This window comes from Euleptes europaea, chromosome 18 (genome assembly GCF_029931775.1).
Source record: "Euleptes europaea isolate rEulEur1 chromosome 18, rEulEur1.hap1, whole genome shotgun sequence".
In the NCBI taxonomy this organism is placed as follows: Eukaryota; Metazoa; Chordata; class Lepidosauria; order Squamata; family Sphaerodactylidae; genus Euleptes; species Euleptes europaea.
This window is the reverse complement of record NC_079329.1, coordinates 4,532,061-4,559,255: the sequence shown is the minus strand read 5'-3', so window position 1 is coordinate 4,559,255 and position 27,195 is coordinate 4,532,061. Positions and strand designations below refer to the sequence as shown.

Genomic DNA, 27,195 nt, shown 5'->3' with positions numbered 1-27,195 from the left:
AGTCTCTCTGGGCCAATCGGGAGAGGGCTGGGGGCAGGGCTGAGAGAAGCTGCGCTGGAGGAGAGTTTTCACACTGGTCCTGCAGCTCAGCATAAAAAGGGGGCTTGGGCCAGCAACAAGCTCCAGTCCATCTTCAACTTTGTCCCACCCACCCGTCCCTCTGTCAAAGATGGTTTAATGGGTTAAAAATGTTTCATCCCAACTTGGCAGTGTAGGCATGGGATTGGATTTGTTTAAGAGGGGCGAGTGGCCTGCGTGCCCCTCTCTGCTATTTAGGGGACCCCAATAAGGGGTTTTTGGGGAGGCTCAGGTCTGGTTACCCAGCTCGGGGGCAGCGTAGTAGGGCCTCCACCCAAGTGGCGGGGGAACCACCAAGTGGCTGAAGCCAAGGTGACTTCCCAGCTCCGCCATCCTCTGCGCCCCTCCCAGCTGGACTGCTGGGAGGACGGGTTACGTCAGTCTGCAAGGTGGCGGCTGATATCCATCCAGTTCCCATGCCATGCCAAGGCACAATACAGCTGTTTGCCAATAAAAAGTTGTGGCCATTCCTCCAAAAGTTAACAAGCTGCATCTGAGATGTCTTTATTGTTAAAGTTTGAAAATAGTAACTGTTAAGCTGCCACTGAAACACTGGTTAGCACTGGGTCAGCAACTAAGAACATCTTTGAAACTGAGTGGGTTGGCCCTGTTCCATTCCAGTATGATTCCAGAATGTGTTCAATTCCTAAAATCAGTACCAGACCTGGATCATATCAGCCTCACCGTTGAGTTCCTTCTAGGCATTCATGTAAAGTACATCTTAACAATACATGCAAAAGCTTTGATAAGTCTTTGCAAAAAATGTAATTGTAGGCTTGATTGCAACAAGACTCGGTTTGTGCTATGTGATGTCCAGATGTGTATTTATTCCAGTGCAAAACCTACACCCATCTGCCCCGAAGAGGAACTGTGGTGAACTGTGCAGATGTTCCGATCAAGATGGCTTTGGGGAGAGTTTTCTCAATGCCCACTTGAAGATTGGTAGCATGAAGGGAAACTAAAATGCATGGGATCTGAAGGAAGTCACAACTTTGATAAACTTCGCGTACATAGTGCCAGGTACAAAAATCTAGAAGGTAGAATTCTCAATGCAGTTGAGCTGCTTGGGAAAGTAGACCAAGGAATTCAGAACTAGAACATCTGGAGAGAAATTGGCAGGAGTCCTTTTGGTGACCACTTCTCATGTCACAGATCCATGCCCAACATCCCCACATACACACACTTTTGTTTGCATCTTCCTACTTAAGGCTCAGCTCTATCTGTTGCATGTTGCATTTCCAGTAAAAATGTCTGGTAAAAGAAGTGCTCCACGGCATTTTTAAGCAAGCCACATGACTCAATCATTCCTGGCCTTTACTAGGACAATTCAAGGACATTTTTAAAGGCTGGGTTTTGAATGGTTTGTTCATTTTAACAATTTTAGGCCTATAATGATTAAAAGCCTTCTAGTGATAGTGGGAGCCCCATGGTGCAGAGTGGTAAGCTGCAGTACTGCAGTCCAAGCTCTGCTCACAACCTGAGTTCAATCCTGATGGAAGTTGGTTTCAGGTAGCCGGCTCAAGGCTGACCCAGCCTTACATCCTTCTGAGGTCGATAAAATGAGTACCCAGCTTGCTGGGGGTAAAGTGGAGACGACTGGGGAAGGCACGGGCAAACCACCCCATAAAGTCAAGTCTGCCTAGTAAACATCGGGATGTGACATCACCCCATGGGTCAGGAATGACCTGGTGCTTGCACAGGGGACCTTTATACCTTTTTACTTTAGTGAAAGTGGACCACTACATTTGTGGATCAGAAAAGGCAATGAACTGGCCATCCTTGCCCGTCATCTATGAGAAGATTAAAAATGACCAAAATTGTTGCTAAATGTCATAGGAAATCCCCTATTGAAAGTTTGTTGGGATCCCAGGGAAGCATCTTGGCCTGACTAAAATCCCTAGTCCCCATCACATTTTCCATGATACCCTTGTGGGGGGAAACGATAATAAGACCAGCTGAAGATCCTGGCAAAAATATGCCCTCTGAAACTGGCCCTCAGAAAACTCTCAAGTGGAAGATGGCAGCAAAGATGCTCACAAGCTTCTCTGTCTTCAGTTCACAGCATCCTAAACCTTCTTTCCTATGCCCAGACAGTATGCTCTGTTAGTCCAGAAGCATAGATCTAACAGCTCTGCTGGTACTATGGTCTTTTAACTTGACTGTCCCCAAGCAATGGTTGATGATTTCCGTTGAAAACATTGTGAGGGGCTCAGTTAGCTCTTTGATTTTTTTTCAGCCTTGGTTCATTCTCTAAGTATTTTTGGAAGGAGAGACCCACACCTCTTTTCCGAGCAACTCTGTGATTGTGGATCAGGGAGTTTGGACACTGTTTGGCATTTTTTAAGTAGATTGTAAACAGCATGATCTCTCCAGAGACAAATGGATCACAATATACATTCAGAGGTGGAGACCTGCCCTAAAGCAAGATATAGTTGCAACGTTATTGGCTGATACTGATCCAAATGTAACCCTCGCCGTGGGAAAAAAAATAATCTATGGGTTTTAATGATACCTCCTTTTAACCATACTGTTTAGATATGATATTTTTGTATGTTCGGTTATTTATGTATTATGGAATGTGTTGAATTTGTTTTGCTCATGACCTGTTGGTCCACGAGCATAAAGAATGGAATAAAAGGAGGCACACCTCTGCAAACATAGAATTACGGCCACATATTTCTGAAAGAAAGACACAGACAGCAGCCAGTCCTCCCAAGAGAGGGCCCTCTTTTCAGCTAAAGCCGCACCTTGCCAAACATCCTGTGAAGGGGATGTGGGGGGAGAGGAGATGAGCCCCTTATGCAAATCACAACCCGTGAAATAGAGTCTCCATTAGAGGCTCCCATGTTCCCAAAACTGGCACTTCCTCAACCGCTGGCAGGGAGTCACCTATCAGCAAACATGAACGTTTCCATTGCTTTGATGCTGATATTCCTCAGTCCTTCATGTGAGTTTCTCTGGGAGGGGAACATGAAATAGTTCTTCTGCTATTTGTATGTGGATGCTTCACAACTGAAGTTTTCTCTTGTTCTTTTCGCAGGTGTCCTTTCTCAAGTCACCCTGGTGCAATCCGGCCCAGAAAAAGCCAAGCCAGGAGAGTCTATCAGGCTGACCTGCGCTGTCACCGGATACGACATCTCTAGCAACTACTGGTGGAACTGGATAAGGCAGCCTCCTGGCCAAGGCCTAGAGTGGGTAGGATATATATCTTATGGTGGGAGCACGAATTATGCGCCCTCTTTCCGAAGCAGGATTTCTATCTCAAAAAATGATGGCAGGAATGAGTTCTACCTGCAGCTGTCCTCCCTCACTGCTGCAGATTCAGCCACTTACTACTGTGCAAGACACACAGTGAGAGAACGGAACGGGGAGCCCAGACAAAAAAAAAGGGAACTATGTCGGGGACTTTTTTAAAAATGTGATTGCATGCTTAATTTATTAAGATGCTTTTTGTGCAGCGCAGTGTCCAGAAGCATATGTGATCCTGCGTAAAACTCCAAAGCCAAAAGAAAAATTTCACTAAACTGGGCAGACATTCTGATCCAGATGGCTTTGGGGAGTGTTTCCCCAGTGCACACTTGCAGATTTGGAACACAGAGGGGAACAACAATGCACATGAACTGGAGAAAAAAAAACCTCACACCTGTGATAAACGTCACATGCCTGTTGCTGAGTACAGAAACCTAGAAGGTAAAATTCTCAATGCAGTTGAGCTGCTTGGGAAAGTAGGCCAAGGAATTCAGAATTAGAACATCTGGAGAGAAACTGAGAGGAGAGAATTTCAGAAGTGTCTTTTGGGTGACCACTTCCCATGCTGAAGATCTGTGCCCAACATATTTCCCCCTGCACTGCTATCAACATCTTCCTCCTTAAGGCTCTGCTCTGCCTGTTGCAGGTGGCAATAGCCAGCCTTCGACTGATTTAAAAAACCAAGGTGATGCTTGGCATTTTGATTGAAGAGGCACTAGAAACACTTAACAGGAGCATGGACTCTGGTACCAAGGCCTGCAACAAACTAAGGTGCCAGCTTTGTTCTCATATAGATCCTAGCAACACCATCACTGGGCCCAGCAACGTCAGCCAGACTATCTCAGGTTCACACTCCTGTTCATCTTCTAACGTGATTTATGCCATCAAATGCCAGCAATGCCCTTCCACCCTCTCCATTGGACAAACAGGCCAGTCCCTGCAACAAAGATTGAATGGATATAAGTCTGACATCAGAAACCACAACATTCAGAAACCAGTGGGGCGGGGGGACATTTTAACCTTCCAGGACATTCAGTTGCTGCTTTAAGAGTTGCGGTTCTCCTACAAAGGAATTTCAAAGGGAGATTAGAAAGAGGGACTGATGAATTACAACTAATAATGAAGCTCAAGACTATGAATTCTCCGGGACTTCATAGAGATCTGGGATTACTGTCTCATTACCTATGCTGATTTCTCCACGCCTGCATATCGCACCTAATGCAATCATGCCTGCTAATGTCATTTACTCGCTTTTGACATTTACATTGCCATTGTGTGTCTAATTCACTCGTCTCTACTTAAGGATAGATGGAATCACATTCTAGCTGTATCTGAAGAAGTGAGCTGTGGCTCACGAAAGCTCATTCCCTGCCAGAAATTGTGTTCGCCTTTAAGGTGCTACTGGACTATGGCCCTTTTCTACTGCTAGAAACACGGAATTGTCTGGCAAGATACTCTCAGTATTCGACATCTATTTCAGCATCTGCAGATGGTAAATTGGAAACTGCACACCACTAAGCCATAGGGGTCGGGGGAACGTATCTGTCAAGACACATTCTCCACCCCCAGATGTATCTTCTAGTTGCTGCTGCAACCTGAAGCAAACTGCTAGACTGGCAGGGCAGCGTAGAGTACTTCCAATTACAAATGGCAATAGCAGTGCATTCTATTCTGGGGAAGGAGGGTTCTTCTACATATCCAGACAAAAGAAGAATAGCTGGTGGAATCTCCCTGCCCTCTGTAACTACCAACCACATCTGAAAACATAGAATCACAGCTACATCCTGGTGAAATAAAAACACAAGCAAATCCCCCCTGACAGATGTCCCCCTTTTAAGCTAGAGCAGCACTCTGCCAGGCCTTTTATCCTGAGAAGAAGATGCAGGGGTGGGGAGAGGAGCCCCTCATGCAAATCAAAACCCTTGAGCTATATCTTCTTAAATGGAGTCTCTGCTAGAACCTCCTGTGTTCCCAAAACTAGCACTTGCTCAGCCACTGGCAGGTGGTCACCTATCGGCAAACATGAAACACTCCTTTGCTTTGGTCTTGCTATTCCTCAGTCCTTCATGTGAGTCTCTGTTGGAGGAGAACATGAAATAGTTCTCCTGCTGTTAGTAAGTGGATGGATCTCAACTGAATTTTTCTCTTGTTCTTCTCCCAGGGGTTGTTTCGGAAGTCACCCTGGTGGAATCCGGCCCAGGAACAGCCAAGCCGGGAGAGTCAATCAGGCTGACCTGCGCTGTCAGTGGATACTCCATCTCTAGCGACTACTGGTGGGCCTGGATAAGACAGCCTCCTGGCAAAGGCCTAGAGTGGATAGGACAAATACATTACGGTGGGAGTAGTACGTACTATGTGCCCTCTCTCCAAAGCAGGATTACTATCTCCAAAGACAACGGCAGGAATGAGTTCTATCTGCAGCTGTCCTCCCTGACCGCTGCAGACTCAGCCATTTACTACTGTGCAAGAGACACAATAAGAGAGAGGAAAGGAGAGCCCAGACAAAAAAGGGAAGCCCATTGTAGACACAGGAAACCTCCAGATGAGTTTAGCAGCATTGTGTCCTCTAGCCTGCTTCACGTACGAACAGAGAATATTCTTGTTACTCATACAAAGGCAAAGCCTTGACTTTATAGGAAACTAAGAACATCTTTGAAACTGAGTCGGATTGCCCTGTTCCATTGCAATATGATTCCAGAATGTGTTCAGTTCTCAAAATCAGTTCCAGACTTGGATCATGTCTGCATCACAGAGTTCCTTCTGGGCATTCATGTAATGTACATCTTACCAATACATGCCAAAGCTTTGATAAGTCTTCCCAAAAATGTGATTGTAGGCTTGATTTCAACAAGTTGCGTTTTGTGCTGTGTGGTGTCCAGAGGGGTATGGGATCCTGTACAACACCTACAGCCATCTGCCCCAAAGAGGAACTGTGGTGAACTTAAGGCTGTTTCAGGTTGCATTTCCAGTAAAAATTACTGGTAAAAGAAACATTCCATGGCATTTTTAGGCAAGCCGCATGACTCAATCATTCCTGGCCTTTAGTAGGACAATTCAGGGACATTTTTAAAAGTTGACTTTTGAATGGTTGGGTTTTGAATGGTTTGTTCATTTTAATGATTTTAGGCATATAATGATTAAACGCCTTCTAGTGAAAGTGGACTACTACATTTGTGGATCAGAAAAGGGAATGATACAACCGGCCATCCTCGCCCCTCATTAGAAATGACCAAAACTGTTGCTAAATGTCATAGCAAATCCCTTGTTGAACGTTTGTTCAGATCTCTGGGATGCATCTTGGCCTAGCTAAAATCCCTAGTCCCCATCACATTTTCCATGATACCCTTGTGGGGGGAAATGATAATAAGACCAGTTGAAGATCCTGGCAAAAATACGCCCTCTGAAACTGGTCTTCAGAAAACTCTCGAGTGGAAGCTATAGTCTCCTTAACCAAAGGATGGCAGCAAAGATGCTCACAAGCTTGCCTGTCTTCAGTTCACAGCATCCTAAACCTTCTTTCATATGCCAATACAGAATGCTCTGTTAGTCCAGAACCATAGATCTAGCAGCTCTGCTGGTGCTATGGACTTTAACTTGACGGTCCCCAAGAAATGGTTGATAGTTGTCGTTGAAAACATTGTGAGGGGCTCAGTTAGCTCTTTTATTTTTTTTTTCAGCCTTGGTTCATTCTCTAAATATTTTGGAAGGAGAGACCCACAAGCAAATCCCCCCGACAGATGTCCCTCTTTTTAGCTAAAGCAGCACTCTGCCAGCCCCTTTATCCTGAGAAGGAGATGCAAGGGTGGGGAGATGAACCCCTTATGCAAATCACAACCCTTAGCTATATCTTCTTAAATGGAGTCTCTCCTGTGTTCCCAGAACCTCCTGTGTTCCCAAAAGTAGCATTTCCTCAACCGCTGGCACATGGTCACCTATCGACTAACATGAAACACTCCTTTGCTTTGGTGTTGATATTCCTCATGCCTTCATGTGAGTCTCTCTTGGAGGAGAACATGAAATAGTTTTCTGCTATTCCTGTGTGGATGGATCACAACTGCATTTTTCTCTTGTTCTTCTCACAGGTGTCCTTTCGGAAGTCACCCTGGTAGAATCCGGTCCAGGAACAGCCAAGCCGGGAGGGTCTATCAGGCTGACCTGCGCTGTCACTGGATACGACATCTCTAGCAACTACTACTGGGGCTGGATAAGGCAGCCTCCTGGCAAAGGCCTAGAATGGGTAGCAAGTATACATTACGGTGGGAGCACGTACTACGCACCCTCTCTCCAAAGCAGGATTTCTATCTCCAAAGACAATGGCAGGAACGAGTTCTACCTGCTGATCTCCTCCCTGACCGCTGCAGACTCAGCCACTTACTATTGTGCAAGACACACAGTGAGAGAATGGAACAGAGAGCCCAGACAAAAAAGGGAACTTTGTCAGGGACTTTGTAAAAATGCAGTTGCATGCTTGATTTATTAAGATTTATTGTGTTAGCCAGCTCTGGAGCAGTCTCTGGAGAGATGGTATATAGCAATTTCTAAATAAATAAATAACATTTTTGCTTAAAGATAGTCTCTAATTGTAAAGTTATAATTTTCATACAGTTATAATTGAATACAATGTGACTTCCTTCTGAGTAGACCTGATTGCTCCTGTGATCTTTAACTCTTAGTCCGTATTAACTGTTCCCTTTTGTTCAGCTCTGGTCTTAGTAGAATAATGTAACATTTGGGGACAAATATACAACACAGTAACCCAGCACTGGAGGCCAAGATAGAGAAGATCTCCACGGCTACCATGTATTTCCCTTTGGTGCTCAGGTAGGTTGGTACAAAAGATACCCAAACACTGCAAAACAGCAGCATACTGAAGGTGATGAACTTGGCTTCGTTAAAACTGTCCGGCAACTTCCTCGCGAGGAAAGCCACGGACAAGCTAATAATGGACAGAAGTCCCATGTAGCCCAGGACGGTATAGAACATGGTAACTGATCCCTCATTACATTCTGCTACAATCTCTTCATCCATGGAATATATGTCTAAATTTGGGAAAGGGGGAGATGTTCCTAGCCAGAATGCGCAAATGCTTGCCTGAATAAGAGAACCTGAAAGGACAATGGAGGTGGTCAGCCTTTTCCCCACCCATTTTCTCATGTTGGACCCTGGTTTGGTGGCCATGAAAGCTACAACCACAGTGATGGTCTTGGCCAAAACACAAGAAACGGCCACTGAGAAGATGGTCCCAAAAGCAGATTGATGGAGGAAACAGGTCGCCTTAGGTCGTCCAAGAAAGAGCAAGGGACAGAGGAAGCAGAGTAAAAGGCAGATGAGAAGCATGTAGGTGATATCCCGGTTGTTGGCTTTGACTATGGGGGTGTCTTTATACTTAATAAAAGTCCCTAGAACCAAAGCTGTGGTCAGGGCAAAAAAACCTGCACTGCAGGCTAAACTGATCCCTAAAGGTTCTTGATAAGACAGAAAAGTTATAATTTTGAGGATGCATCCATCTCGATTCTTGCTTGGATACTGATCATCTGGACATTTGACACAGTCTTCCATATCTGGGGGGAGAAAGGAAGAAGGTCCAGATGATGGGCAAGTCAAAATGACCTAGGAAATTTCCTACCTTGACGGTGGGGATTGCTTTTCATGTTCTTGTTTTGATTGATGGTTCCATAGGTGGAAATGGTCACTGTGGAGCAATCTCGTGCAGCATTTGTCCATTTGGATCCCATAACCCCTAAGGCAGCCTTGTTGGTCTAAAGAGTCCTCTCATCCCGCTTTCATTGGCAGAAAAACTTGATAGGAATGCCACTCCGCTCTGCTAAGTATTGTGATCAGTTTGGAGCACCACAATTTAAGAAGGACAAACTGGAATGTGTCCAAAGGAGGGCAACAAAGATGGTGAGGGGTCTGGAGACCAAGTCCAATGAGGAAAGGTTGAAGGAACTCGGTATGTTGAGCCTAGAGAGGAGATGACTGAAAAGTGATATGATAACTGTAAGGCTTTCCAGCCTGGGAAAGCCAAGGTCAGCAGGGAGGGGGGACAGGGAGAGGAGAGCGAGCGGGGCATTCCAGCCGAGGCCTACACAAAGAACACTTCAGTCAAAGCCTGAACCAATATACCAGCAAAGATCTGGACCACCGCTTTTACGGGCAGAACAGAAAGACAGACAGGGCAGTACCTCACAATAACCATCTTCAAGTACCTGAAGGGCTGTCATATAGATGGAGTGGAGTTGTTTTCTGTAGTCCCAGAAGGTCAGACCAGAACAAACGGGTTGAAATTAAATCAAAAGTGTTTTCAGCTAAACATTAGGAAGACCTTTCTGACAAAGATGTTTCTCGGTGGAACAGGCTTCCTTGGAAGGGGGTGGGTTCTCCTTCTTTGGAGGTTTTTAAGAAGAGGCTAGATGGCCATCTGACAGCAATGCTGATTCTGTGAACTTAGGCAGATCATGAGAGGGAGGGGAGGAACGGTTGTGTCTGTGCTTAGCTCTTGTGGCCCTTTCTTACATGCCCAGGGTAATGCTGATTGCCATTTTTGGGTCAGGAAACAATTTTCCTCTAGGCCACATTGGCCAGGGATCTGGAAGGGGTTTTGTTTGTTTGTTTGTTTGTTTGTTTGTTTGTTTTTTGTTATCTTCTGGGCATGGAGTAGGAATCACTGGGGCTGTGGGGGAGGGAGGCATGAATGTCCTGCACTGTGCAGGGGTTTCGACTAGATGACCCTGGTGGTTCCTTCCAGTTCTATGTTTCTATGATTTTATGTATTATCTTCATTAACCCTGAATTCTGGGAAATGTATTGCATCCCATCACCTACCCTTCTGACTTGAAATCTTCCCTGCCGGGCATGGAACACAATCATAGCAGCAAAACTTCTCTGTTTCCTTCCTCTTTATCCGATAACCAGGCTGGCAGGAGTCACTACACAGAGAAATGGGCAGCACCTATCATCAAACATTTTAGAATGGGGCATTTAGAATGGGGAAATGGGGGGGATTGGCAATTGTCCATCAAGGAACTCAAAAGCAGATATAGGATTCCCAATAGGGTTGCCAGCTCCAGGTTGGGAAATAACTGGAGATTTGGGGGGGGGAGTCTGAGGAGGGTGGGGTTTGGGGAGGGGTGGGACTTCAATGCCATAGAGTCCAACTGCCAAAGTCCAGTTGCCAGGGGAACTGATTTATATTGCCTGGAGACTGGTTGTAATAGCGGGAGATCTCCAGCTACCTCCTGGCCCCAAACATTCAGGGTAGCTTGGAGGAACCCTATTTGCCAGAACCCCCAAGTTTGGTGAAGATTTGGTCAGGGGGTCCCGAGTTATGGGGTCTGGAAGGGGCCCCCTCATCTGCCCATTGGAATGAATGGGAGCAGGCAATCCTTAATGTGCATCTAGAGAGCGACAAATCCAAGGCAAAACCTCCCATTGTTTCTCATTGGCTATTTATGCACGGGAGGTTTTGCTTTGGATTTTCCGCTTTCTAGATGCACATTTCCCCCAGAAAAATTCTCAAAACTCTGCAGGGGGGCTTATTGTTGAGATTTGAGAATTTGGATGGGGGAAATGTGCATCTAGAGAGTGGATAATCCAAGGCAAAACCTCCCATTGTTGCGGACTGATAAAATAGAATCGACACCTGGTTAAAACCTTTGTGCCACACCATTGTATCCTCATTGATAGCAAATTCTTGTCCTTGGAGTGCATTGGGATCCACCCTTCCCACTTTCATGTTCAGGAAAGATGCGTTTGGGAAGGTGACCAGATTCATGATATCAAATCCTGCTCCCATTTCCCTGTTGCCATTAAAAGACACCGTTTCGCCTGCCGAGTTGTTAAACAAGACGCCTCGCAGATATGGATGGAGCTAGTTGAAAGAGGAGATACCAAACAAAGGAAGAGCAAAATGTTGGAGATGATTTATAAGAAGATTGACAAATGTATTCCTTTGATGATACTTTTTTTTTCCAAGGGAGAGGGGGGTTAAGGATTCACAAGGGCGGGGAACTGCCATTCTCCCATTCACTGCTGGGCTTCCCCAGGCATTGGCTTTCCTCTGACTACCCTACTGCTGGCCTTTTGTTTCACCCCAAAGAAGAAGGAGGAGGAGGAGGAGTTGGTTTTTATACCCCTCTACCTTTAGGAGTCTCAAAGCGGCTTACAATCACCTCCCACCACCACCACAATAGGCACCTTGTGAGGCAGGTGGGCTGAGAGAGTTCTGAGAGAGCTGTGACTAGCCCAAGATCACCCAGCAGGCTTCACGTGGAGGAGTGGGGAATCAAACCCGGTTCTCCAGATTAGAGTCTGCTGCTCTTAAACACTACACCATGCTGGCGCCACCCCCACAACTGCTTCAGTATCTCATCTTCCCATGTTTGTTATCTCCTAATACGTTACCCCCAAATTGGGTGCTTTGCATTTTTTTAAAAAGCAGATTTTCTGCAAACATGGTGGAGCTATGTCTGGCTGCTTTGTGGAGATATATATCTATCCACCCAGGGGCCCATTCCCTGGGTATGAGACATTAGGATTTTAACATGCAGGTTTTTTGCAGAGATAAAACTAGACATTATTACAAAGGCTTCCAGAAGAAGAAGAATCGTGAACCCACTCAACTTTGTCAGTGAGGAATGTATAGAGTATCATTCACCAGTTGCTTGTGGAGAATTTTAGAAGGTATCCGTAAACTATTAAAGTGCTGGTGGTAATTAGGCTGTTTCATTGTGTAGACATTACCTGCCAGGGCTTCAGATCTTGTAGTTCAATCTTTTCACCTTTCAGCATTGCCCTGTGCCTAGAATGAGCAGAGTACATGGCATGGAAAGCATACACCACGGCATAAACAGCATTATAGATACTGTAGCTGTGGCCGGTCAGTCTCATTTCAAAAACAGGTCCTGGAAGGCTCTCCAACTTCTCTTCCCCGGTGCATGTCTCACTGATCTCCACAGGCTCCTGGGAATTTGGAAATGAACAGTCGAATGCTTGCTCCCAGAAATCTTTGACAAACCCATCTCCTTGGGTCCAGTCAGGTTTTATGTTACGGAGAAAGTTCTGGAACTCTGGAAGCTCACTTGAATGGATTTTGAAGGAAACGGTACCATGGAATGGCTGGAAATCAAGGCCCTTTTGGAGGCTGATGGCAGCTAAATCAATCTGGGCTGTTAAGATCCACACCTTTCCAAGAGATGTGATTTCCTTATATCCAGGAACTGCTAGGATCAAAGTTGTACTCAACCACATAAGGGTCATGGTTTCTCCATAGATGAGAAATGAACTGGCTTTGCTTTCTGTGAAATAAAGGTAAATATCTGAGGCCAAATTGGTCATTTCAGCCCCGTGATGCCAGTATGGTTGTGTTGGGATTCTCTGTGTGAAAGCTGAGCAGATCCCATTCTGGGAAAACAGTGGCTCCAGCACCTGCAAGAAATGCTCTCCGCTTTCATCCTCCACAACAAAGAGTCCAACCCACCTCCATCCGAAATGTAGAAGCAACTGGATAATCCCTCTATACTGGTGGGTTTCATTGGAGACCATGCGGAAGAAAGGAGGTGATGATGTCGAATCCTTCTCCTCTGGGGCAAAAGAGCCATATGTGAGCTAAAAGGAAATAGAATCATAGAGTTGGAAGGGACCACCAGGGTCATCTAGTCCAACCCCCTGCACAATGCAGGAAATTCCAAACTACCTCTCCCCTACACCCCCAGTGACCCATACTTCATGCCCAGAAGATGGCCAAGGTGCCCTCCCTCTCATGCCTAAGGTCATAGAATTAGCATTGCTGACAGATGGCCATCTAGCCTCTTCTTAAAAACCTCCAGGGAAGGAGAGCTTACCACCTCCCGAGGAAGCCTGTTCCACTGAGGAACCACTATAACTGTTAGAAAATTCTTCCTAATGTCTAGACGGAAACTCTTTTGGTTTTATTTCAACCCGTTGGTTCTGGTCTGACCTTCTGGAGCAATAGAAAACAACTTGGCACCATACTCTATATGACAGCCCTTCAAGTACTTGAAGATGCACAGCTTTTTGAGAGATGGGTTGAAAGGTGTGTCTGAGTGCAGGTGTGTTCCCATTTATGCAATAAGATAAAGTACGATACAATAAAGTTTATTGTTTGCAGCCAAAGGCCATCACAATCTGTCATATAAAACCAAGTCATACATGATAACATTAAAACAGTCTGACCCAAAAATGCTGGTCATTCAATGCATTAGATGCCCTGATTAAATACATCTTTAGCCCAAATGTTCTTGGCTGCTAAGGCAAAGAGTGACACCCCGTAGGAGACAACTGGATCAGCATCAGAGAGGAGAAAGAGCTGCTTCTCTGAATCTGAAAAGAGATTTAGGTCCTTTAGAAGCGCTGTAAGAAATTTAGTTCTGGTCTCTGCATAAAGAGGACAGAGTAGAATATAATGCAGTAGGTCCTCAGGAACTGTGGCTCCGCAAATGCATAGACAAGAGGTCCACGGTGTTTAACACACCCTTTCCCCCCCTAAGATGAAAATTTCAGTGGGTTGGATCTAGCCAGCATTTTCACTCACTCTCTCCCAATTCCACTCCTTACTAAGGCCCACAACCCACATGGCTTTTGTACATGCTAGTTCCATTATCCCCAGCATAGCCTTTCAAGGTGGCCAAATGGGGGATCTCCTTCCTTTTCAGTAGCAAAAACAGTTGGGTCGATTCTGCCCAGTATTGTTCATTCCCCACTTTCTGCCCTATCTTCTGCACTCAACCATGTTCCTAGCCAAACTAGCTAAGGGGGCAAGCTGACAAGGATGCCTGCCTCCAGGTGGGACCTGGGGATCCCCTGGAATTACACATCATCTTTAGACTACAGAGATCAGTTCTCCTGGAGAAAATTCAAGCTTTTGGGGGGGTGGATTCTATAGCACTGTACCCCACTGAGGTCTCCGTCCTTCCCAGACTCCATCCCCAAATTTCCAGGAGTTTCCCAACTTGGATCTGGCAACCCTGCTCCCCTGCCCCCTTCCAGTGGTCAGTGGGGACCTGGCAACCCTACAAGATAAGGATATTTCAAACTGCAGTAGAGGTGTTGCTTTAATGTATTTTGGTACTAGTTATCATTGTGGTATCATTGTTTTAAAAGGTAGAGTAAATCAGACCTCTAGTTGGGACACTGTACCTACTGGCCCCACTCTGGCTATAGCCCTGATTCTGAATTTTCCTTGTATCTCCCAGAACCTTCTGTAAGTGGGAATTCATTGGACAGAAATCTGATTGCCTGAGTTCCTGATTCTATTTTGTTCTTCCTCTTCCCTCTTTCTCTTTGAAGTCCCACTGGGCTTTGTTCTTTAATGATCGGACAAGACTTCTCTCACAATGATAAACTCTTCCTCTTTCTATCTTACAAAATCACTCCCAGAATGACAAGAAAAGGTTGCAACTTGTATAAAACCCTCATGTTCCCATGTACAGACTCTACCTGTGGGATCTTGTAGAGGTCTAAGGTATCTGCCATTCTGAAGGAAATATCAGAGCCAAGTCCTCCAATGATAGCAATCAGGTTTTTGAAGGTGATACACCTGTAATTGGCGACAAATCCATCAGATTTGAAGAGGAGATCCAGAGTAGTGCGATAGGTCATCATCACGTTGTAGTAGCTGTCATAAATGTGGAATCCAAGTGTGACATTGGGCAAGATCTTGGGATTCCTGTTGATCTCATTTACAGCAAATGCCAAGGCCAGGACATGCTGATATAGCTTTGTCACCATACTGGAAAGAGAGCAAAGAACATCAGAACATAAGAAAAGCCATGCTGGATCAGACCAAGGCCCATCAAGTCCAGCAGTCTGTTCACACAGTGCCCAACCAGGTGCCTCTAGGAAGCCCACAAACAAGACGGCTGTAGCAGCATTGTCCTGCCTGTGTTCCACAGCACCTCATATAATAGGCATGCATCATGACTAGTATCCATTTTTACTAGTAGCCATGAATAGCCCTCTCCTAGCTTATGGCATTGCCCTTTACAAAGAACAGCTGACAGACAAATGAATGTGTCCCAAACCTAACCACCCCAAAAGAAAATCTGTGAATGATTTTCTAACTGTAGAGAATATTATTTCTGCAATTTATTAACTGGGTGAGGGAGTTATGAAGCCCAGAAGAAGAAACTTGACCATTTGGCTTAATTCCTCATTTGTTTATTTATTTGTTCAACTTTTATGCTGCCCTTTAAGAACATAAGCAAACCCATGCTGGATCAGACCTAGGCCCATCAAGTTCAGCAGTCTGTTCACACAGTGGCCAACCAGATGCCTCTAGGAAGCCCACAAACAATATGACTGCAGCAGCAGCATTATCCTGCCTGTGTTCCACAGCACCTAATATAATAGGCAGGCTCCTCTGATCCTGGAGATAATAGGTCTGCATCATGACTAGGATCCATTTTGACTATTAGGCATAGTTAGCCCTATCCTCCATGAACATGTCCACTCCCCTCTTAATGCCTCCCAAGTTGGCAGCCATCACCACATCCTGGTGTGAGAAACAAGCCCAAGAATGATAGAAAACAAAGTATATAGCATGCCTTACAGGACATCAATTTTGGAGAAAGGGCAGCATTGATCTAAACACACCCCACACAGAAGTCTTTGATAACTGAAATTCCCACTCAACATATTTTAAGGTCATTAAACTTACATTGCCCACGACTGAGAAAATAATTCCTTACATGGGAAGGTCAAACAGTTTTTCAGATGGGTGTTCCTCAAAGGAAGCTGGGTGGAAAATGTAAATCATCTGAGAAGCAATCCCGCCAACAAGGAGCCCCCCTGGATGAAACCACTCATGTGCAACAGGGAGGGGATCACTCGTAGGACACTTAATGGTGTCTACTTTGCATGCCTTGTGAAACAGCAGAATCAGCAGCACCACGGAGACTGCCATCTGGAGGCAAATTTCTCTTGAGATTCAGGTTCTTCTGAGCAGGTCTACAGCCTTATTACTGCAACAGCCTGCATTCAACAAGCTACTCTGGATGGGAACAGACTATCTGCACCCTTCATCTGTTTGCCTTCTTCAGTCTATTCTTAAGTATCAGCCACTTCATACTAGCATGACTGGAATGAATGACAACCACGATAAACTGATCCAAAGCCAGAACCATACAAGCAAAGAGGGAAATTCTCAGTTGAATCCTATTGAGTTCTGGTTGCCTTTTAGCTCTCAGTGGCACAAATGGAGGAGAGCACAGCAATCTTCAGATCTGCTTATTGAGGGTTTTCTTATATGCCCTGGAAAGGTGTAGGAGCTTCAGCAAGAATAACCAATTATAGTGATGCAGATATAATTGCAGGGGTGCATAATTTCATCTGCAAAGGTTGGCCTCAAAGTGTGCAAATGGGTGTCAACCAATAGCGTTTTTTTCCTCCTCTGAGGAGAGCAATTGCCCACTTTTTTTTCTTTGTGAGACAATTCACAGGGAGTGGGCTTAGTGAGCAAGAGGAGAGCTATGCCAGGTAGTGACATCAGGTCGGGGGGGGGGGGAAGATAACCTTTTACTCAATGTGGAAACAAGACATAAGATTCTCAGTGTTTTCATCTGCATCCAAAAAGTTGCCACCAAAATCATTGATCTCCGGTAGTTCTGACCACCCCACACAGATTGAAATCCTTAATTTGATTTCCTCTTCCCTCGTGGGTCCATCATAAACCCCTCATCCTCACATTCAAAGCCCCCCCCCATGCCATTCCAACCTGGGTCCAGCAGGCCCCCTAATTATGAACTTGTTCCTTTAGAGGAATGCAACTCCATCCAGAACAAAAGATATCCCAGTTCCTGAATAAGCCCCCCCACATAGCCCTTCCATTTGTCAGGATTAATTTTCATATTTTTAAAAACAAGAAAACAAATCTGAAAATTGAATGTGCTTATTTGTATTAATATTTAGATACCCTTTCTCTCAGGGTAGAAGGCAATCGTAGCCTCTTCATGCAGCTCCTAATTGTATTGCTGGAGTTTCTCTGCATGTAGAATTGGGCCTTAGATCCTTTGAAGCTCGATTTAGGCCACAGTCATTAGATTCTAGGTTAAGATTATATTCTCCACTGATTTCAAACAGATACTTACACCTACTGCATGCTGATTCTTATCAGAGCTCATGTAGCAAATTGGTTGAAAGTCGTATCCAGATTTTAGGAATCTTTCTTTATGACTTAAAAGATCATGGGCCATCAGCAGCTCTTTCTTTAACCTTGAGCTGCTTCCAAAAAACTGGATTTTAGCAACACTATGATAAGAACACATGTACACATGAAGCTGCCTTCTACTGAATCAGACCCTTGGCCCATCAAAGTCAGTATTGTCTACTCAGACTGGCAGTGGCTCTCCAGGGTCTCAGGCAGAGGTCTTTCACATCACCTACTTGCCTAGTCCCTTTAACTGGAGATGCCGGGGATTGAACATGGGGCCTTCTGCATGCCAAGCATAGGCTCTACAAACTGAGCCACAGTCCCTTTATACCTAAGTTTAATGCTGCCACAATCTCTTCCAACATACTTTGAATTCCTGCTAGTTCCATGCTACAGGTGATTATTTATGTTGGCTAGATTGAAAGCCATTCCATCAGGAAATGTATTAAATTGTTTAAATAAGGTGCCATACTCTCAGCAAGTGTGACATTGTGGTTCTGGTTAAATAGACATCCTTCAACACTCTCTATTCAGCTGTGTCCTACTCAATGTGGCAAGAGAGAGATGGAGATAGATAGATAGATAGATAGATAGATAGATAGATAGATAGATAGATAGATAGATAGATAGATAGATAGATAGATAGATAGATAGATATTCTTTTCTTTAAGGCTTATCCATCTTTAAGTATTACCCATCAAAGTGTGACAGTGTTCAGCCGAATTAGCTGTGTGAGCAGTATCATTAAAATAATCCCTCTTCATGCAACTCAATACCCTATGTCCTTTGTCAGAGAGAACTGGAAACTATACCACTGGAAACTACAAACCCAATTATTAAAGAATAATTATGTAGCATTTAATCGTAGGCTTTATTCCATATTTTACTTTCATACATTTTCATTTCTCATTTTACACTGGTAAATTTTACATTTATATATTGGTTGTGGACTTGTACATAGAATGAAAAAGGCTGGTATATATATAGAAGGAGGCTATTAGGTGGAGCAGGATAATCCTAACCATGCCAGACCCAGCACAAAAAAAATATTTGTAAGAGGACAATCAGAAGGCTTAATTGTGTTTCCTCATAAGCTGCTCTCTCCTATTCAGCTCAGGCCTGAGCACAATAATGTAGCACTTGGGGGAAAACATACAAACCAGTAAACCAGCACTGGAGGCCAAGATAGAGAAGATTTCCACAGCTACCATGTATTTCCCTTTGGTGCTCAGGTAGGCCGGAATAAAAGACACCCAAACACTGCAAAACATCAGCATGCTGAAGGTGATGAACTTGGCTTCATTGAAACTGTCAGGTAACTTCCTGGCTAGGAAAGCTACAGTTAAGCTGATGAGGGACAGAAATCCCATATAGCCCAAAGCAATGTAGAACATGGTGATAGAGCCTTCATTACATTCAGCCACTATCTCTTCATTCAGTGACTGCATGTCCAAATGTGGGAACGGAGGAAACATTCCTAGCCACACCATACAAATGACTCCTTGAAGAATGGAGCAGGAAAGGACAGTGGAAATAGTCAGCCTATTCCCCACCCACTTTCTCATTTTGGATCCTGGTTTGGTAGCCATGAAAGCGACAACCACAGTGACGGTTTTGGCCAACACACAAGACACAGCCACCACAAAGATGATGCCAAAAGCAGCTTGTCGTAAGAGGCAGGTGACCTTTCTTGGTTGCCCCAGAAATAGTAGAGAAGAGAGAAAACAGAGGGAAAGGGAGACGAGAAGAATGTAGGTGATATTCCGGTTGTTGGCTCTAACTATTGGGCTACACTTGTGCTTAATAAACATTCCTAGTACCAAAGCTGTGATTACGGCAAACAAAATGGCAAGAAAGCCTAAAGTGATCCCTAAAGGTTCTCCATAAGACAGAAAGATGATCGCTTTGTGAACACATTGGTCTTGGTTAGTACTTGGATATTGGTCATCTGAGCACTTGATACAGTCATTCATGTCTGAAATAAAGAAAGAAAGAACGGCCACGTCAAGACAATGTGAAATTGATCCAATTCCCAAAAGTCAGAATTGCTATGTATGCTCTTCTAGGCTTGAATCTGGACTGGCATTTCTGTGGGGCAGGGGTTTCCACCCAAGGGAAAACAACTTTCTCACAGGAACAAGATTCCAGTGGCCATTTTGGCTTGCCACAGGAGGGAGGAGGCAAGAAAATTGCACTCCATGAGCCAGAATCTTCACACCAATGACATCACTGGATCGAAGAAGAAGAAGAAGAAGAAGAAGAAGAAGAAGAAGAAGAAGAAGAAGAAGAAGAAGAAGAAGAAGAAGAAGAAGAAGAAGAAGAGTTGGCTTTTTTATGCTGACTTTCTCTACCACTTAAGGAAGAATCAAACTAGCTTACAATAACCTTCCCTTCCCCTCCCCACAACAGACACCATGTAAGGTAGGTGGCAGAGAAAGTCGGTGTATAAAAACCAACTCTTCTTCTCCTCAAACCCCAGCCTCCCCAGGCTCCATTCCCAAATCTTCAGGAATATCCCGACCCACAGTTTGTAACTCTAAGGTCAGCAACTCTAAGGTCAGATTTATCTCAGCTGCCTAAAATATCAGGGAGAAGAGGTCTCTCCCAAAATGTTGTATTGGAGATGCCAGGGACTGAACATGAAACCTTCCATGTGCACACCACTGAACCACACCCCTTTCCCAGAGACTGAAATGCCCATCTACAGGGATCCACAGAATATGATAGTTATAGAGCGGTGCGTATGCCACACAGTATGCTGACCTTTCTGGTTTGACATTTTTCCCGCTGGGCACTGAACGCAATCATAGCAGCAAAATTTTTCCTGCTCCTTCTTTTTCTTCCGATACCCTGGCTGGCAGGGGTTGCTACACAAAGAAACTGGCAGCACCTGTCATCAAATGGAAGAAGAATTTAAAATGATTGATTGATTTTGCTTGTTAATCTGCAGATTGACAAAGAGCAGCTGACACAGACAAATAAATGTGTTCCAAACCAACCCAAAAAAAAACCCTGTGAATGATTTTCTTACTGTAGTGAATATTATTTCTACAGTTTATTAACTGGGTGAGGGATATATGAAGCTCAGAAGAAGAAACGTGACCACTGGGCCTAATCCCTCATTTATTTATTCATTTGGTCAACTTTTATGCTGCCCTTTAGGAACATAAGAAAATAAGAAAATCTCTGCTGGATCAGACCGAAGCCTATCAAGTCCGGCAGTCTGTTCACACAGTGGCCAACCAGGAGCCTCTAGGAAGCCCACAAACAAGACGACTGTGGCCGCATCCTGCCTGTGTTCCACAGCACCTACTATAATTGGCATGCTCCTCTGATACTGGAGAGAATGGGTATGCATCATGACTAGTATCCATTTTGAGTCTTGACTAGTTGCCATGGATAGGCCTATCTTTCCCTCCTAAAGCCTTCCAAGTTGGCAGCCATCACCACATCCTGGGGCAGGGAGTTCCACAATTTAACTATGTGTTGTGGCAAGGAATACTTCCTTTCATCTATTTTGAATCTCTCACCCTCCAGCTCCAGCAGATGACCCCACTTTCTGGTATTATGAGAAAGGGAGAAAAGCCTCTCCCTTTCCATACCATGCATAATTTTATAGACCTCTATTATATCTCCCCTTTCCCGACTTCCATGTCAGGCTCAGAGCGGCTAACAACATTTCAACACAGTTAAAATCCCAATAAATTACAATTTAAACCACAATATCTCTTTAAATTACCAAAAGCGTCCTAATCAATTCAGAGGGGGATATGGGAAAACAATAGGATACTCTCAGTAAGGAAAGGGATGGGAACTGAATTAATAGGATATAGGTAAATTGGGGGGGTAAAGGGAAGGGGGAGGGAGGCTAGCAAGATGGAATACGTCACTGTCTTCAACCATAGGAAACCAGGGTAGTCAACTGGTAGAGTGTTTTGTTGTGGCCAATGAACAAATTGTATCTGGATACCTTACAACACAACTGGATTTTAATCCACACAAGGTAAGTATATACCATGTTGAAACCATGACATCGTTTACAAATACTGCTTAAAAAGGAGATTCCACAGTGTCTCTCTTTCAGTTTGGAATACTATAAGGGGCATGCAGAGAGAACTTCATTGTCTAGCCTAAGGTAAGGGTTAAGGTTAGGGTTAGGGTTAGGGTTCAGCAGTAAGTGAACACTTCAAGTACTTGAATTTAGAATCCACACCTGGTTAAAATCCCTGTGCCACACAATTATATCATCATCAATGGTGAATTCTTGCCCTTTGACTGCAGTGGTATCCACCCTTCCAACTGTAATTTTAAAGAAAGATTTGTTTGGGAAGGTGACCAGGTTTGTGATATCAAATCCTGCTCCCATTTCTCTGTTCTTGTTAAAGGACACTGTTTCTCCAGCTGAGTTGTTATACGAAATGCCTTGTACAAATGGGTAGAGCTGGTTGAAGGATGAAAAAGAAGCAAAGGGATAACCACATAGTTAAATCTTTATGCCAAGAGGTACAAATATATTTCTTTGCTGATACTAGTGCTTCATCTCTTGGGCTTAGAAAGAGATTGTGGCTCCTCAAAATTGCAGCTGTTAAGTGGCGTGTGATGAAAATTACCGTGAAGCTTCATGAGGTTTTAAAGGGAAGAGACATTCAAAGGTGGTTTGCTACTGCCTGCCTCTGCAACCCCAGACTTCTTTGGTGGCCTCCCATCCTCATAATAACCAGGGACAACCCTGCTTAGCTTCTGAGATCTGTCAAGATTTGGCTACCCTGAGCTATCCAAGTCAGGGCATTAAGCACTGCAGCAGACTCAAAATGTACAGTTTATCTTTCAACCTCCAAATACAAAGGAAATATCTACAAAACATTGTTAATAAATAATGTCTCCCATTTTCCCATAAAGGAACAAAGAAATTACCTGCCAAGGCTGAACATGCTGAATTCCTTTACTACCCACTACTGCTCTGTGACTGAATCTGGAAGAGTACATGGCATGCAAAGTATGTGCCACAGCATACACAGCATTATATATACCATAGCTGTGGCCAGTCATGGTCATTTCAAAAAGAGGTCCTGGAAGGCTCTCCAGCTTCTCCTCACCAGTACATATTTCATAAGCCATCGCTGGTTCCTGAGGATCTGGAAATGAACAGTCAAAGACTTGTCCCCAGAACTCGTTGAGAAAACTGTCTCCTTCTACCCAGGAAGGTTTTACAATCTGAAGAAATTTCTGAAATCCTCGAAGCTCAACTGAGTGGATTGTGAAGGAAATGGAACCTTGGAACAACTGGAAACCCAACCCCTTTTGGATGCTCGCTATAGCAAAATCCACCTGGCCTGTCATGATCCAAACTCTTCCCAGTGATGCAAGTTCCATTCCTTCAGGAACTGCTAGGACCACAACAGCTGTCAGCCAAATTATGGTCATTGTTTCTCCATAGAGGACAAATGTATTGACTTTGCTGTCTGTGAAATGTTGATAAATATTCAGTGCCAAAGTGCTCATTTCATTTCCAGGATGCCAGAAGGATTTCTTGGGGATTCCTTGTGTGAATGCTGAGCAGATCCCATTCTGGGAAAACAGTGACTCCAGGACCCGCAGGAAATGTTCTCCAGTGTCATCGTCCACAGTGAAGAGCCCAACCCAATTCCATCCAAAATGGAGAAGTAACTGAATTAACCCATTATACTGATGCTCTTCACTTGAAACCATGCGGAAAAAGGAAGGGAGTTGCATGGTATTAGTCTCTTCTGGTGCAAATGAGCCATATGTAAGCTTTAAGGGAGAAAATAGCATTGAGATTAATTAGGAGTAAGTGTGTGTGTATATGCATGCGCTTTATTGTGCAGTGGGGTTTGGGGGAGTTAAAAATCCAGATTTGAATTATTACATGTGATGCTATCTACAATATTAAATTCCCTGTTGATTGACAGACAAATGTCCTAGATTCATTTAATGTCGCCTATTCATTGAATAACTGTTCACCTCAAATATTGGAGACAGCGGCACCGTTTTTAAAGTTTGTTTTAAAAGCCTGCCAAACAGTTAATTAGATGGCATTATCAACAATGTCATTCGATGTAACTGTCTACTAACTATTTTTTAAAGGACACCTTTTAATATTTCTATTCCTTTAGTATCCTTTTGTGCCGTGCATTTTTATGCCAATAAAGGAATCCTCACTTTCAGGCACTCCCCTCTTCAAGACTTCCAAGTTGGCAGCCTTCACCATGTCCTGGGGTAGGGAGTTCCACAATGTAACTATGCGCTGTGTGAAGAAAGATCCTACCTGTGAGATCTTGTAGAGAGAAAGGATGTCTGCTATGTGGTGGGAGATGTCAGAGCCGAGCCCCCCAATAACAGCAATGAGGTCTTTCTGGGAATCACATCTATAGTTGGCAACGAACCTATGCGATTTGAACAGAAGGTCCAGAATGGTGCGATACGTCATCTTCTCATGGTGATAGCTGTCGTAGATATGAAATCCTAGGGTTAGGTTGGGCAAGATATTGGGATCCCTGTTGATCTCCTTTACAGCAAATGACAGTGCCAGGGCATGCTGATAGAACTTTGTCACCATTCTGAAAATAGCAGTAAATGATCTTTGATTAGTGAATTCTACAGTTAGGTTCTATTGTTCTATCACGGTGCTGATCCACTCTTTCTTTAAGGCAGTCTAGTTTTGAAAGGCACTTAAGCATCAAGATCATATATAAGTCACAATGGGTTTTTTTAACCAACAAAGATAATTTGGACCATTGATATTCTCTATAGTACATTCAAACCAATACCTTTTTAAAGCATTTTTAATTAGTTTGTTGTACATATTTGCAAATATGTAAGTTTGCACCTAGACAACTTTGATGCCTTCTCCTCCATATTTCCTCCATGAAAGCAAGTGTGATGTAGTGGTTAAGAGCGGTGGTTTGGAGCGGCGGAGTCTGATCTGGAGAACCAGGTTTGATTCCCCACTCCTCCACATGAGCAGCAGAGGCTAATCTGGTGAACTGGATTTGTTTCCCCGCTCCTACACATGAAGCCAGCTTGGTGGCCTTGGGCAAGTCACTCTCTCTCTCAGCCCCACCTACCTCACAGGGTGTCTGTTGTGGGGAGGAAAAGGGAAGGTGATTGTAGGGCAGTTTGAGCCTCCCTTAGTAGAGAAAGTCAGCATATAAAAACCAACTCTTCTTCTATTACCATACCTTATAGTTTCCTACAGAGATTTTGAGTGATTGGTCAGATTTTTTAAAACCAATTATTGGTCCAGTAGAAGTTACACCAGGCCATTCAGAACAATTAAAGTACACCCTAAATCCCACTTCCTGAAAGAAAAGGAGCTTTCTTATTCTGGAAGGAAAGAATCCCATTACTCTGTAAGCAAAGGACGTGATGTGCTTTGAGAATTCTGTTTCCTGTACTACAGATCCTTACATTTCAAAGATAAAATGGTGGGGACTTCTTACATTGGAAGGTCAAACAGGTTATGAGAAGGGTGTTCTTGGAAGGTAATTGGATGGAAAATATACATAATCTGGGAGCTAATCCCACCGATAAGGAAGTCCCCTGGCTCATACCATTCATGTGGAACAGGGAGTGGATCATTTGGGGGGCATGTCACACCATCTGCTTTGCATTCCATATTTGACAACAGAAGTAACAAAATCATCAAGGCTCCCATCTTCCAGCTAGTCTTCTCCCTGTATGCAAATCTGCCACTCCTCATCAACAGGCCTAACATTTGAGTCCCTGCCTAGCTTCAACAAGACAGGCTGGATGGCAGCAGAGGCAGCCAATGAACTTCATAAGAAGAAGTACATCCTCATCATCATCAGTAGCAACAAGCTTAAAAATGGATCTCTTGAACTGCCACCAAAGTACTGTGACCCAGGATCAGGAGTATACACCAAAAAGGTGAATGAGTTTAAACCGATGCAACCGATGGCCCTTGTCCCTAATTAGATCTCTGAAGGGTACCATTTGTGAGGGATTATAACCCTTTTCAGACTTGCTTATTGATTGATTTTAGCCCCTTCTGGAAAATGGCTGGAGCTTTTACACAGAGAGTCAATTGCAGTGTTCAAGATAATTGCAGGGGAGACAATTACCTGTGCAAAGTGTGGCCTCTGAGGAACACTATCAACAGGCCTTCTGTCAGCAATGCTAATTCTGTGACCTTAGGCAGATGATGAGAGGGAAGGCATCTTGGCCATCTTCTGATCACTAGGGATGTGGGGGGGGGAGGTAGTTGTGAATTTCCTGCATTATGCAGGGGGTTGGATTAGATGACCCTGGTAGTCCCTTCCAACTCTATGATTCTATGATTCTAACTCCAAGAGGACTTTGGAGTCAGCAAACACAGAGAGCAAAGAAAAAGTAGGAGTAGAGCTAGGCCCTGTGATGAAAGCAATTTTATAATAGAACTGGCAATGATACAATTGGGTCCCTCCTCTTCCTCCATGAGCAGATAGCAAATGTCAATTAAGGGCACTGACAAAAGGGAATGTCATCCCTTAGATGCTTGTGCATATCTCAGTGTAAAATAGTGTTGCCAACTGATCTTCAGACTATGGAGATCAGTTCCTCTGAGAAAATGACAGTTTCAGAGGGCAAACTCTATGGTTTACCATAGATGGTGGTAAAATTATTCTCCAAGTCCACCCTCCACAGACACCACCCCACATTTTGAGGAACTTCTCATACAGGAGTTGGCAACTCTAAGTGGAAGACCTGGGTAGAATGAGTGATATTAGAGTTAGCCTCCCTCTAAAAGGGAGAGCCAGCATGGTGTAGTGGTTGAATGGTGGACTCTAATCTGGAGAACCGGGTTCGATTCCACGCTCCTCCACATGAATGGTGGACTCTAATCTGATTGTGTGTCCATTATTGTTGTGAGTCCATTGTTTTTTGGCAAAGAAGCTTAGGGCTGTTTAGCTTGGAAAGAAGGCAGTTAAGGGGAGACATGATACGTCAGAGAGAGTGGACATAATACAATAATATACAATGCGGGGTCATCTGCTCTAACTGGGGATAGTCAAAACAGAGAAAAGGAAGTATTTCTTCACACAATGCATAGTTAAATTGTGGAACTTCCTGCCCCAGGATGTGGTGATGGCAGCCAATTTGGAAGGCTTGAAGAGGGGAGTGGACATGTTCATGGAGAAGAGGGCTATCTATGGCTACTAGTTAAATCAGATAGTAGTAATGATGCATACCTATTCTCTCTAGTATCAGAGGAGCATGCCTATTATATCAGGTGTTATGGAACACAGGCAGGATGCTATCATAGTCAGTTTGTTTTGGGCTTTCTAGAGGTACCTGATTGGCCACTGCGTGATCAGACTGCTGGACTTGACAAACCTTGGCCTGATCCAGCAGGGCTTTTCTTATGTTCTTATCATCATCATTCTGAAGCTAGTGGCCAGTTTTGAGGGTCCTACCCTTATTTTCCAATGAAATGTGGCTGCCAGCAACAAATATAGCTCTTGATGCAAAAAAGCAGGGGGTGGAGGTTTCTGGGGATTGCATGGGCCAAGTTTTTCCAATTCCTTCCTTGTTGGGCACTGCAAATCCTGAAAGCTGGTGGCCAGTTCTGATGCACCTAGTTTTATTTTCTGAGGAGTTACATTTGCCACAAATGAAGAGATGTATGCTTTTATTAGACAGAAGATAATACAGAACTCATAATGTGATAGGGCAGCCAATCT

General features: G+C 44.2%; 3 protein-coding genes across 3 annotated transcripts; 1 reads left to right on the top strand and 2 right to left on the bottom strand.

Moving 5' to 3' along the window:
• Positions 1-2,979: 2,979 nt before the first annotated feature.
• Positions 2,980-7,938, top strand: LOC130489895 (uncharacterized). The gene is made up of 5 exons (XM_056863684.1): positions 2,980-3,025; positions 3,119-3,292; positions 5,447-5,848; positions 7,467-7,720; positions 7,933-7,938. Exons 1-5 carry the CDS (start codon positions 2,980-2,982, stop codon positions 7,936-7,938), a joined length of 882 nt encoding a protein of 293 aa, XP_056719662.1.
• Positions 7,939-7,989: 51 nt separating this feature from the next.
• Positions 7,990-12,870, bottom strand: LOC130489894 (vomeronasal type-2 receptor 26-like). Its single transcript, XM_056863683.1, has 4 exons — positions 12,070-12,870; positions 10,970-11,197; positions 10,153-10,279; positions 7,990-8,888 (listed from the first exon to the last, which is right to left on the bottom strand). The coding sequence occupies exons 1-4, from the start codon at positions 12,868-12,870 to the stop codon at positions 7,990-7,992; spliced, it is 2,055 nt and encodes a 684-aa protein (XP_056719661.1).
• A 5,697-nt stretch (positions 12,871-18,567) lies between these two features.
• Positions 18,568-24,071, bottom strand: LOC130489893 (vomeronasal type-2 receptor 26-like). Its single transcript, XM_056863682.1, has 3 exons — positions 23,781-24,071; positions 20,258-20,384; positions 18,568-19,469 (listed from the first exon to the last, which is right to left on the bottom strand). Exons 1-3 carry the CDS (start codon positions 24,069-24,071, stop codon positions 18,568-18,570), a joined length of 1,320 nt encoding a protein of 439 aa, XP_056719660.1.
• Between the last annotated feature and the right edge of the window lie 3,124 nt (positions 24,072-27,195).